Here is a 13610-nt window from a genome sequence, read left to right on the forward strand (position 1 = left end):
TCTATTAAAATATTATATCATCTATGTCTGTGACACTATCGATACTAGATTTACAGTTGTATCTATTTGTTTATCCTTGTCAAATTTTGATTATTGTCCTCTCGTTTGTCAAATGAAATGATTAAAGTACTGTAACAGTTTCGTATAAACAATAACACAGGGACATGTATAGTCTCTAAATGAAAAAATAGCCAGAAATACATATAAAGATTTATATGTATTTCTGGTTGTTTTTTTTCATATAGAGACTATACATAGCCCTGTGCGATAACCAACTCAATCCTGCTACAGTACAATAAACTAGAGAATATCCTTTGGGAGAGGTCCGCTCAGGTTTGTAACACGGCCAAGTTATACCAGAGATTTTTAATATAAATTAAATCTCTGGTTATACATCCGTGATCAGACGACTTGTATACTTTTCCTGAAAAAAACCCCCATATTTTTATAAAACTGGATCAATATTCATTTAATCACATTATGAATAAAATTCAACGTATAACAAAAAGAAAGTCTAGTGATATACAAATACTTGCCTCCCTACAATGTATATACACAGCAGTATTTAATACCTCTATTGACTTAGTCTATGGACACTCTGGTTGGTCCACATAAACTGTAACTTCAGACCCCTGTGCAGTTAGCTAAAATAATTAATGGACGCAGATTAAAATTTGAACATTATAGTTGTTTTGACTTGATTAATTAAGAATATTGTAAAATCGGAATTAAATATCCATAACAGCGAATGAAATCGGGAAATATGTTGGTACTGCAAGCGAGCAGCAAGTCTGTATATTTTTATGAATTTTGATTATTATTGAAATAATTCATTTACTTTCGTTAGGTGACTATCGTGCAAAACAGCGAAATGAATCTTTACCGTTAACATAAGACTAAGCAGGATAACATACATTTGTTGTAGGCCTAACCTCGATTTAAATCTTACGTTACTATTCTTTTTAAGAAACTTACATTTTATTGTATCGGATAGGTTACTATGATTAATCATGTGATAGTTTGTTTAGCTTCTTGTGATTGCTTATGCCATGGATTTTTTCCGGGAGCAATTAATTACCTTTATCTTGAAAAAGGAAGCTCAAAAAATTAAATTACGGTAATGGAATGATGTAGAGTAAGTTACTATTGCAAATGAAGACAACTACTAATATCAGAAGGAAAGGAATGAACAAAGTGAAGGAAAACCATGGAAGGAGATATGATGAACATTGATAAGCCGAAAGTTGTGCGTAGTGGATTGTGTACTTGTGCCATCTGGGTCGAGAAAGATCATTCTCGCAGTCTTAAACAATGCTTCTTTTTAAGTGAAAATGTCTTAACTATAATTTATGATAATATAAATGAAGGCCCCTGTCACATTCTTTTCATATACCTGCACCTTCTTACATCCTATCTTTACCTTTCCCTTATCCACACTTTCACAAAAAATACAATTTTATTGTTAATGTCATCTTGCATTATTTTTGTATGTGTTACCTAATATTGTATGGAAAGGGCTTAATATAAGTTGGAAAAACTTGTGCCCAATCCTATTTAAACTAAACTTATTCGACTACTCATGTTTTTGGCAAAGAAAAATACCATTCGTCAGCGGTGTAGCATCTTCACCGGTGTTAATGGACTTGTATCTTGAAAATATTTGAAAACCAACAACAACTTGAATCAGTATCGAACTGCTATATTTGAGTCCAGTATTTCGCGTTCCGTTTTGGCGCCTTTTATTGAGTTGTAACGACGATTAGCGGGGTGAAAAGATGAGGTTCATCGTTATATCAAGCGAATAAAACGAAACAAACTTGATATTAAAATGATATATAAAAACTAGGAAATTCACAATAGATATCGATGTGGATAATCCTACTTTCGTTTTGATTACTTTCGTTTTAGACGCCCAATGGAAGACTGGACTCTAGCGGAGGTATGTATGATATGACAGTAAAATGATATCTATATAGGCGTATAATTGTATAATTTCCCCAAATCAGTTTAAAGTTTTGTAAGTAACTACACTGTCTGATCATTATTATTTTGACGAGCGTTTTTTTATCAAGTGACTTTTTTTGCTACCGACTGGGTATCCCGGAAAAAAATCATTCGTTGTGTAGTCACAGAGTTATGTTAAACTAGAAATATGTGCATTGCAAAACTCGATGCCTTTCGGGTTAAGATTTCCATGAAGAGTCAATGCCGCTGAAGTAAGTTACGGATAAGTTTTTGGCGTTTTTAAATATCAGAGAAACCCTCTTATTCATTTGTTTAAAAAACATTTTGCTATTTTTTCTTATAATGCATACATGCAACTTTACCAGAACTGAATTTGGCATGGGACATTCTAACTACTTTCACTATATATTGCATATCTATTGTAAGGGAAAGCAATGCCGCAGTTACTAAGTAAACAAGTTCTCTTATAACCATCATAGTCCGCCTGGACATTGCTACCTAAAATAAAACATCGATTTTCATTTCATCTTTTACTAGCTGCGTTCTGACTTAATATTCGTTTACTTTTATTGTATACTACTGTATTTTACTTGTAATTGAAATACTTTACACAGACTTGCCCGACTCGAGGGTCGGTGTGGAATAGCGCACTACATGACGTATCTTAATGTGTGCATCCTTTTGCTGATATTTTTGTCATGAAGTCTTACATTGTAAAGTGTATTAAAAAAGTGGAGCTATGAAGTTCAGTCTCCTGTCACCAGTTTTGTACTTGTTGTTTTCAGATAAGTCTGTGTCAAGATACCTTTTCATCTCTGAAATATCATTGTTTGTAGGTAGAATTTTGATCGACACGAAGGATATTTTTTCTAGTTTAAAATCACCCGTCGCACTGGTCAATGGACTGGATTATACTCATAGAGTATAAGCAAGGACGTATATCTCACTTATATAAATCCTTGGTATAAGTATAATAATACTTGGAAATTTCATGCGATTGGGGTGTGTATATTTATAGAATATCTATATTAAGAATACACTTAATCTAGATGCACGTGATCATATTTGAGTATGACGTACTATGACAACACAAAGGGATTCCCGATTACTCGCTGTGACGTCTACTTTCGTTTTGTATCCTTCACCTGGCTCGGGTGCCATATTTGTTTTAGTTTTAGACAGGAGCACACCTATATTTTTCAGGCCGATCAAGGCGACTTAAAAGACGGCAACATGGCGATGCTTGTTGTAAGTAAATACTGCATGTCTGTGGGAATGGCCAACTAATTAGGTTTTAGTTTTTCAGATATATGTAATCATTTAAACAATAATTTGACAGGTAGACAGACTGGCCTCCATATATGACATATCAGTTAGAGCTCTAGAAGTGATCAAACCGGCGAGAAAATATATTTCGTGGGATCTTAATTGCCTTATTGGAATTGATTAGATGATCTTCATCAAGTCGGAATAATCATTACAAAAACTCGGCGAAATAAACTCGAGATATTCGGCAAAAAAAAAAAAAAAAAAAAAGGTTTGACATGGTCCGATAGTAATAATTTACTAAAAATACGTACAGGCGATAATTTTCTGTGAGATTTATGGGAAATCTGTCAATTCATTTACCCTCTGACAATCTGGGGCAAAACAAAACAATCTTGTTTATCTCGACGATTTATCAACAACTTAATACCAGCTCAGGTCATGTTCCAAATTATGAAATTAGATTGCTCACTGCTTTATCACCAATCTAGATGATAAAAGGGACATATATATATGCACACACACACTTTTACCTTACATACATATGTTAGTGTTGGGCAGTGGGAAAACGAAAGTAACAAGGGGGGTAACTCAAAGCAATCGTAAAATTTGAAATCGAATATTATAACAATAATAGATTAAATAATAGACATAAGATAATGATGGTGTATATTACAACACAATACACAAGTACTGTACAGCTGATAACGAACGCAGTTTAGGGTACTTTCATTTTGGCATTATTGTATACGTGTTGCATTATGTCCCAAATTATGAAACTGAAAGTAAGTTTTATTTTTCCAGATCGTCAAAATTAAAACAGAAAGTAATTTCACCCCCGACAAATGGTCGACTATATCAAAAGATTTTGTTCTATTTATTCTTATATGAAATCTAAAATATAACCAGGAATGCTAATTTACATTTTGATTTTTTACCAAAGGAATAGAAAAACAAGTCAAAACAACTAATAGACTAACTCCCAATTTTTAATTCCCTTCACATATTTAACTTTAATTTCTAGTATACTTCTTTCCCCTTTATTATACACCAAGTAGATTTACTTTTTTTCGTTTGCAGTATGTTCTAGCTAATGAATTAGTGTGTACTTATAATTGAATCTACTAGTATACAAATACTTTTGTGTATTATATGTGTTTCTGCTGTATTTTCATTTAATTTATTAACCTTTTGTTTTTACCTTACCTCATGATTATGCAAGTATATTTCATTGTACTTTTCATATTATGTGTATTTTCACTATATTTATACTTCTATTGTACTTTCATTTTACAATTTCATCATACACAATGTATTATAAATAAATTCTTTCTTTTATTTTTCCTTAATATATAATAAATATAGCAATAAGAATGCATTGTACTTTCAATTTACCTCCATCATTGTTCAAAATATTGTACTTTCTGTTTACCATAAAATGTACTGTATAACTTTCATTTTACTTCCAATTTTACAATAATTCAATTCACATGTACTTTCATTTTACATTCAACATAAATCAATGTTCTTGTGCACTGTGGCTATTTCTAGCTTTCATTCGATGCTGGTATATTGCTATTGGAAGTATTTCAAGCATGGTCCTAGTGTAGTATGATTTCAGTTACATCATTTATCAATACATAAATATATTACTTTAAACTTCCTGGTTTGTATAAATATTACATCTTACATCTTCTCTAAGTCCCTAATTAAAACAGAAAGTAGGACTGCCAAATTAAAAGAGAAAGTATTTCATGTTTTTCCACAAGACAGTTCAAAGTGAAAGTGCATTTCATTTCTCAATATGTAAATTTCCAGTGGATGAATTCAAATAGAAAGTTAACTGTGAATCAAAATGATGTCCATATACAATGTAATAGTACGGTGTCTCATATACAATGTATTAGTACGGTGTCTCATATACAATGTAATAGTACGATGTCTCATATACAATGTAATAGTACGATGTCTCATATACAATGTAATAGTACGATGTCTCATATACAATGTAATCGTACGATGTCCATATACAATGTAATTATATTTCTACATGCAGAACCTGCGTATTTGTGTCTGGACACCAGTAATTCAGCAGTTCCCATATAAGTTCTTCGTAACTTTAGACAATGAATATATAACATTTTCCCGCTATTTTTTGGTTACTTTTATAACAATCCATTGGCTGCTATTTAGGACATTAGTTCCTAAAACTTTACCCTCGGTAACCAGAGTGTGCACTACGCTCTATTTATCAGATTGCTACCCAATGTAGGCTGACTACATGGGTGACTGGTAATGCTGTAAATATGCAGAAGTTTTTGAACTGAAAAATTTAGAAGTAAATTTCCTGAACCTTACATCTGTACTTTCAGTTACATGTCTGCATTGATCGGGAAAATGAAGTATTTAGTTGATAGTTTACCTGGTTTTTACTTTTGTTTCCATGATAAAACAGGGTACTATACCGAATGCAAGTTTCAACATCACCATGGCATCTCTATCATCAATGACAATGGGAGTTGAACAACTTCAAGACAAGTTCCTGAACTGTAACAACTGTCAGATGAGCTACGACTCTGACGAAAAACACCCAAGGCTGCTGCCATGTCTACATACTTTGTGTTACATGTGTCTGAAGGATAAGGTAAAAATAAAATGGGGTGTTAGAACGATTAATAATTACCCGTCTATACACAGTAGCTAGGGGAAATCATCTGGGGAGATCCATTTTATAGATGCATTAGTGTAAATGAATAGTAATTGGATCAAAAGCCGAGTTTATTATGTGATACATTTAATACTAGTATGCATACAAAGGCTATAAAATTTTGAGTAAATATTTTAAAAATTATTCATATAGGTTCAGAACAAGAAAGTTGCTTGCCCTAAATGCAAAGTGGAGCACAAGGCAAACTCGACTGACTTGAAGGATTTCATCCGTGATGACACCAGGGAAGACTTGATGGATTTTGTCCGCGTCCAGAAAGGGACATCTGAGGTGACTTGCCAGGCATGTGGGGAGGAAAACCCAGCCACTCACAGGTGCCAAGAGTGTGGAGAGTTCTTATGTAGCAAGTGCAAGGATGCCCACAAGCGAACAAATATTACCAAGAGTCATGAGCTTATCACCATGGAAGACCTGAAGAAGGAAAAGACTTTAGGGGCTTTTAGCCACCCACAGAGATGTCCTCAGCACCATGAGAAACTTAACCTCTACTGCTCGAAAACGGAGTGCCAGAAGCCTGTCTGCTACGTTTGTGTCTTGTGTGACCACAAAGAATCAAATGGCCACAAAATAAGTAACACAGATGAAATCAGCACCAAGAAAAAGGCTGACATCAGCAAAGAAATGGACAACTTGAAGAAGACTGAGGATAGAGTCACCAACATCATCAAAGCCGTAGACCTGGAGACAACAGCAGTGGGAGAGAAAGGTCGCGACGTAGAAATGCAGATTGACGCAGCGTTCGATGGATACATCAAGATTTTGGAAAAACGTCGAGAAGAACTGAAGAGCAAAGTTGTAGGCCATGTCGAACGAAAGACACAGATATTGGACAACCAGATGAGTACACTTACAGCTCATAGGACACAGATTGAGGAAGCTATCTACTTCTCTGATCAGGCTCTGGCGTACACCAACTCTTCAGCCCTTCTCCAGATAGAGAAGACAATCATCAAACGCATGAGATCACTCAACCAGCAAGCCTTTGACGAGATGCCACATGAAACGGCCGCTCTAGGATTTTCCCACAAGGGTCTACATGCTGAGATACAAAAGGATAGCCTTTCCATGGCATCAGTGTGGGCTTCTTCCATTTACCCCCCACGTACAAGGATAGAGCTGGAAGGAGATGCTATTGAGAATGAGGTTGCTACCTTCTTTGTCTTCACAGCAACCTACAAAGGAGAAAAGTCGGATGACAGAATTGGAGTGATCTCAGCCCGTGTGAAGGGGCCGAAAGGTTGGTAGTACACAGTGTACTAAAACAGAGATACATATGATATTGGAAGTTAAGAAATGTTCTTACTTAGTAACATAGCGTTTGAAATTGCAATTCTTTTTTTATTTAATTTTTTTAATAACTGTCTTTTCATATCTTTAATTTATCTGCTCCTACTTTGAACATAATCCAATTGACAGTAGAGAAAATTGTCCTATATTTAAAATTAAACAAGAGCTGTTGGAGAACAGCAAAGCTCGCCTATTCAGAAGAAGTTGATGTTCAAGTATTTACTATTTAAACATGGAAATATGACAAATTAACAGACTCAAAAAAAACCTAAAGGACCCCAAATTGGTTGTATTATCACGTTCAGCATCCATACACATTAGGAAATTAAAATCATAAACATTTATGATGACTTATGCTTAAACAATTGACAAAAAAGAAACTTGCTCAAAAACTTTAACATGGAAATATGACAAATTAACAGACTCAAAAACCCCCTAAAGGGCCCCAAATTGGTTGTATTATCACGTTCAGCATCCATACACATTAGGAAAATAAAATCATAAACATTTATGATGACTTAAGCTTAAACAATTGACGAAATAGAAACTTGCTCAAAAACTTTAACGTGAAATGGGACGCCAACGCTGACGCCGACGCCGGGGTGACAACATTAGCTCCCCCTATTCTTCGAATAGGCGAACTAAAAAAGCTAAATTAACATGACCTTACAAATGTCTGAAAAAAAGCATTCAACACCAAGCTCTTAAAGGAACAATTCAATAAGGCTAATTCTGTTACAAAACCACGAAGCAAAATATGCCATAAATTTAAAACAAGCCAGGTTTGTGGATGCTAAACTTACATTTTGAGGACGTTACAGAATATATGACCTCCATTGTTTGTCTGTAGGAGTTGAAAATATGGCGAGAGTAGATGATCGTATGTTGGGAACTGATGAGAAATTCCGTGTCAGTTACATCCCATTTGAATCTGGAAGTCATGTGCTGGAGATTCGGGTTGCTGATCGTCCAATCGGAACATACTCGTTCCAAGTCATCGCCAACACCGACGTTAGTGGTATGGAAATTAATCACTATTTTATTTGTTTCATCAAACTTTCATTATCTGTAAAATCAATTGCAAGGAGTAAACAGACTATTCTCAAGACTCTTTTTTTTCTGTCCAATTTCAATCATGGTAATAATTAATCATTGGTATAAAGAATCCTTTCTTTTTTATATATAAGAATAATAGAATATCAATTTTCATCTTTTTGTGATACGGTTTATTTATTTGAAAAATCAATAAAATTTGAAATATTTTTAGATGAACAGTAGAATGAATTTGTCTTTTCAGTTTCCAACGTTCCAATAGCTATCCTGCAGAAAGCGAAACGTAAGTTTTAGAAAAATTGAATTTTAAAAAATATATAGGGACATCAGTAAATATATACAGGGATATCTTGTATTGGTAAGACCAATGATGAAAGTGAAGGGAAAAGTTAAGGCTAATTTATTAAGGCTCTTTAATGAATGATAGCACTCATCTTATTAAAGACTGACCTTAGCATATGGAAACTGCAATTACACTGTATACAAAATTGCAAATATATTGTCATTATTCCTATACTCAAATTTTCAAGACAAAACAAAATCTAAGAATTAGAAAGGCTTAAAAATGATATTTTCTTAGTACAAATTTTTTTAATAATATACTTTCCTTAAAAAGGACCGGAGTTCTCCTTCGATCGTGCCCGTGCCCATAAAGATGTTACAGTCTCTCCTGATGGGAAGACATTCCTGAATGCCGCGTCGCCCACTGAACATTCTGGTCCTAATGCACTACAGAAATACAAGGGAGCCATCAGTACCGTACCGATACAAGCTCCAGGAAGCCATTACTATGAGCTCAATGTCCGATACAAAATCCGCCGCCCTCTTGAGAAATGCAATCTCGTGTTCGAGATTGGCTTGGCCCGTGGTGGGGTTGTTGATAATCGGCACCATGTTGAAGGTCAGAATTTTGCCTGGTCGTTAATTGGTGCTCACCATAACGACTGTGACAAAATCTGCCTTCACATTGCTCACGGCAGTCAGTGTATCTTCCACGACAGTCTGTCAAAGAATGAAGCGGGAGCCACGATGACCCGTAACTTTGGATTTATGGTGGACACCGACAAACAGGAATGGAAGATCTTTGACAGCACTAAAGGTGAGCAGATCTGTGTCATCGACGCTGTAGATGGTTCTGAACCACTCTATCCTGTCGTGGCCGGGTATAATCCTTTCCAAGTGGAGGTTACGATGAACCTACGTACCGGCGCTGCCATCAACCAGGAATAGGATGTTGAATTGGAACTTTACATGTTGATAGACACACAGTGGAGGTTATCAAAAAGATCATAATGTACTTTAATCACAATATAGATATCATGTACTACAAGAATAACCATTATATTATATTATTTTAGAGATAATGTAAAAGACCATAGTGAAGTGTGGAATGAAGCAGGTGAGAAAAAGATGATGTGATTAAGATTAAAATGGCAAGTCAAGTTAGAAATCATTTACTATGTACATAATTTAATCTTTACTACAGAAATTATCCATAACTATTTCTTTCGAAACTAGATAAGTTCACTTTTTTCTGTCTAAAACGGTTTCATTTTACAATCTTTTTGATCATGATTTTAATGTCACCATGGACATTCCATAACAAGCTGATTACACCACAGGTATAGGATCAGAGTAAAAAAAGTGGCGAATTTAATGGAGTCTGTGATAAACTGTTGTCAGAATGTAAGTAGAATACTGTAGTATTACATAAGTGTATCAACTGCAGTTCATCAAGAACATAGTATATAGTATATAAGTAATATCAAATATGTTGACTGTTTTCAACATTTGTGTGTACCTGGTATTCAGATAGACATTCATTAATATCTAAAATTGTGTTGTGTCTATTACCAGCACTGAGGGCATTGAGAACAAAGTGACAAAACTTTTCCTGTAAGTCAGCTAAAGGAATCCAATATCTGCAAAAGCTATTGACATTTTCCTCTCGATATTGTACTTAAGTCCTCTCGATATTGTACTTAAGTTAAGTCTGAACAAATATCCATGGGACCAATCTTCATCTTCCGATATACTCCCCAGGAACATGTCTGCTGATGGTAATTATTAAAGTACTGTGTGAAATGGTGTTCTCATTATCTACAAAATTTTACGGCATTCTATTCTCTTGGTATTGTATCAGTAAACATGCTATATTTCAAAAGAGATTGGAAATTTAATTATTAATTTTTCTCCTTTCAATCACCAGACCCATCATTGTATGTATTTGAAACTAGAGGCAATCAGTTTAAATCAAGCTCTGGTATTTGTATAGTAACAATCATGTATAAAGATGATATATACAAAAGTATTTAAAAACATCATGAGCATCGCTTGGTATCACTAAAAGTAATCAGAAGTAAATGTAATAATAATAATAATAAATCATACATGATAGAGATGTTTTATAGTTCTTGTTATATGTCATTTGTACATGACCGTTAAACCTGACTCGATATATCAACATGATATTTTCTCTCTTAACAGGGTTATTTACTATTACAAGCAGGTCTATTTATGATTTTGTTATTTATTTGTGGGAGAGACACCATTAGTCTGTTGTTGACCAATAAGATTTACTCAAAAAAACCTTGTGAAAACAAATAATTATAAACAAGGGCAGGTAACTCTATGTAGCAAAAGGACAGGTCGATGATCGGTCCAGTCAGAGGTTGATAAAGACAGACAATGTACAATTTTCTTCCCTGTTCTGTCACAATACACAATAGGCATTTGCTAATTGACATGGTTATAACGCTAATGCTGTCCAAAACTTTTACATTTACTATGGAATAGTGTAAGTCCCTTGGAGTATTTTAGTGTATTATTGTCGTGAAAACCTAACATATTGTACATGCACTTAATACCTGGTACTTAAATTATATGTTCTAAAGTCATTGCTTCACGTCCAGTATAACTACCAATTAACAACAGGGACTTCTGGCTGTTGGAGATATCAAATTCCTGACATTTTGTTTGTACATTGATTTGTTTACAAAACTTGTAATGTATGATTTCTATAACCGAGTAATAACATAATAATGTACTAAAGTATTGATTGGTTTGGGGTTTGAATAAAAAAAAAAAATTAAAAAGAATATAAAAAAGGAGCAAAACATATTGTAATTTTCAAATTGTACTTTGAAAGATTGCTGGACTCTACTCTTTGTATTCAATGTTGTGATTACTGTATTCGGTTTAGCTTTATCGCTTTGATTGTAATAAAATAAGAATATAAACAAGAAGATAATCGGCTTCTTTTTGTCTTTTAATCTTTCAAACAGTCTATTTTATTGAAGTTTTCTTACATATAAATATGCACATGGACGCATACAAAGTAAAATTATATATTTATAACTAAATTAACAAAAAATCTAAGTTCAAATATTTTGAATTTTTATTCATTTCATGATTGACTCCCCATCAAGCAAAACAAAATAAAGCACTTGAGTTATAATCATGTATAAAATTTCTCAAACAATTTTCCTCAGAACATGTAAATCTGTTATAATCAATCTTACACATACTGTACCCAGTGCATATCACTTACAAAGTGACTAAGCATGTATGATGGTTGAGATGAATACTTATACAACAGATACTTATAAAAAAAACCATAGCAATTACTCTGTAACAACATGCTAACCATTTCAAAAACAAACCAAAATATCTGTTAAGTTTTTCTAAAAGTTTTTAAAGATGACCAAAATAATGTCATCTGAATTGTAAGCTCATTTTTGATTTTGATTCCAGCATAAAGAATTTCTGATTTTGATCCATCCAGCATAAAGAATTTCTGAAATTATTTCGAGATTCTCATGGTACTTGGTACACTTGACGAAATTAACAAACAAATTAGAAAATCTGTTGGTTCCACTGGCCTACAGCTCAAATAAATTACTAAGAATCATACCCTGAAACTTCTCTAGATCTATTTAAGTTCATCATCATTCAATTCTCCCTTACAAAAATGTGCATTTATACACCTGTATCAATGTCCCATTACCACTCTAAATGCTCAGAATACACTTCCACACGATCAACACTACACACATAACAATGGCTCATTTTCCTCATCATGTAATGCTGTATGTAAATGAAATAGAACACATAGTGGTTTTCACATAAGAATCGTCCTGCACATATCAACGGAAGAGCCGGTTTGATTTCATCTTTTTACTCATGGGCTTACTTGACGACATCCACGAAGGCAGCTTTCGTTTTCCTGTGGTAGATGCTTCTTCCTCCATTGAATTCTGGGAGTCGTTTTCAAAGTTCACAACCTGGATAGAATGGATAAATCACCTGTGTTATTTTCCATACTAATATTTGCTATATGTTATATAGAAAATTTTATGTCTAACTCATAACATAAATGGGACTAATTCATATACCACATGATACCTGATAACTATTGTTTCTATTGGTGATGGAATTTTGTTAAAAGATAATATCCTGTGGTAACGTCATTTTAGCAGTAAGATTACGAAGAGTTATGTTCCATCACCATTGGAGATGCTAGTCTAGTTATTGGGTAGCACGTGATAATAAGTCTCATTAACAACCAGTCACAAATAGTCATCAGACTGTCACATTGTTGTATAGGTCTGTCCATCACAAGGATGTGACATGTCTTCAACTCTATCCTAAGGGCTGACAGATATCCCACTCTCAATGTGGTATCTCTGTCCATCCCTAAAGCACATGGTTTCATATCTCTAGTGTAAAACTGATGATGTTGTTGACATTGTACTTGTTATGCACATACAAGAGGCCCAGAGGGCCTGTATCGCTCACCTGGTTTGTAATGCCAAATAATTTTCTGAATACAGGTTCATTGTTTCTTTTCTGAAGGAATTTTAATATTAACCTCTAAATCCCCTATTGGGCCCCACCCCTCCTGCCCCCTGGGGGTCAGAGCCAAAATTAATACAAGTTCTGTTCCCCTTCCACAAAGAATGTTTCTGGCCAAATTTGGTTACAATCCATGCAGAACTCTATGAGAAGTAGCGATTTAAAGGATTTACCTCTATTTCCCCTATTGGGCCCCACCTCTCCTACCCCCAGGGGATCAGAGCGTAAATTTATACAAGTTCTGTTCCTCTTCCCCCAAGGATGTTTGTGGCCAAATTTGGTTACAATCCATGCAGAACTCTAGGACAAGTAGCGATTGATAGAATTTACCTCTATTTCCCCTATTGGGCCCCGCCCCTCCTGCCCCCTGAGGGTCAGAGCCAAAATTTATACAAGTTCTGTTCTCCTACCCCCAAGGATGTTTGTGGCCAAATTTAGTTACAAATCCATACAAAAC

General features: G+C 34.4%; 3 protein-coding genes across 9 annotated transcripts in view; 1 reads left to right on the top strand and 2 right to left on the bottom strand.

The window, feature by feature from the left end:
• The window catches only part of LOC138314774 (cobalamin trafficking protein CblD-like), a 92495-nt gene that overhangs the window by 71716 nt on the left and 7169 nt on the right, over positions 1-13610 (bottom strand). The gene's annotated exons all lie outside the window — the stretch shown is intronic.
• Positions 1824-11549, top strand: LOC138314772 (E3 ubiquitin-protein ligase TRIM45-like). Of its 2 annotated transcripts, XM_069255295.1 has the most exons (7): positions 1865-1939; positions 3169-3213; positions 5687-5875; positions 6092-7196; positions 8097-8264; positions 8544-8582; positions 8916-11549. In XM_069255295.1, exons 1-7 carry the CDS (start codon positions 1916-1918, stop codon positions 9527-9529), a joined length of 2184 nt encoding a protein of 727 aa, XP_069111396.1. In that variant the 5' UTR covers positions 1865-1915; the 3' UTR covers positions 9530-11549. The 2 variants fall into 2 exon arrangements, with proteins under 2 accessions (XP_069111397.1, XP_069111396.1); XM_069255296.1 differs by lacking the exon at positions 3169-3213 and having other exon boundaries at positions 1824-1939.
• Positions 12079-13610, bottom strand: part of LOC138314770 (bifunctional 3'-5' exonuclease/ATP-dependent helicase WRN-like) — a 33464-nt gene continuing 31932 nt past the window's right edge. For all 6 annotated transcript variants that reach the window (XM_069255289.1, XM_069255288.1, XM_069255290.1 and 3 more), the window contains exon 30: positions 12079-12582. In XM_069255289.1, the coding sequence (XP_069111390.1) occupies positions 12445-12582 (138 nt within the window). In that variant the 3' untranslated portion in view covers positions 12079-12444. The remainder of the gene's footprint in view (positions 12583-13610) is intronic.

The sequence above is a fragment of the Argopecten irradians genome, chromosome 2 (genome assembly GCF_041381155.1).
Source record: "Argopecten irradians isolate NY chromosome 2, Ai_NY, whole genome shotgun sequence".
NCBI lineage: Eukaryota > Metazoa > Mollusca > Bivalvia > Pectinida > Pectinidae > Argopecten > Argopecten irradians.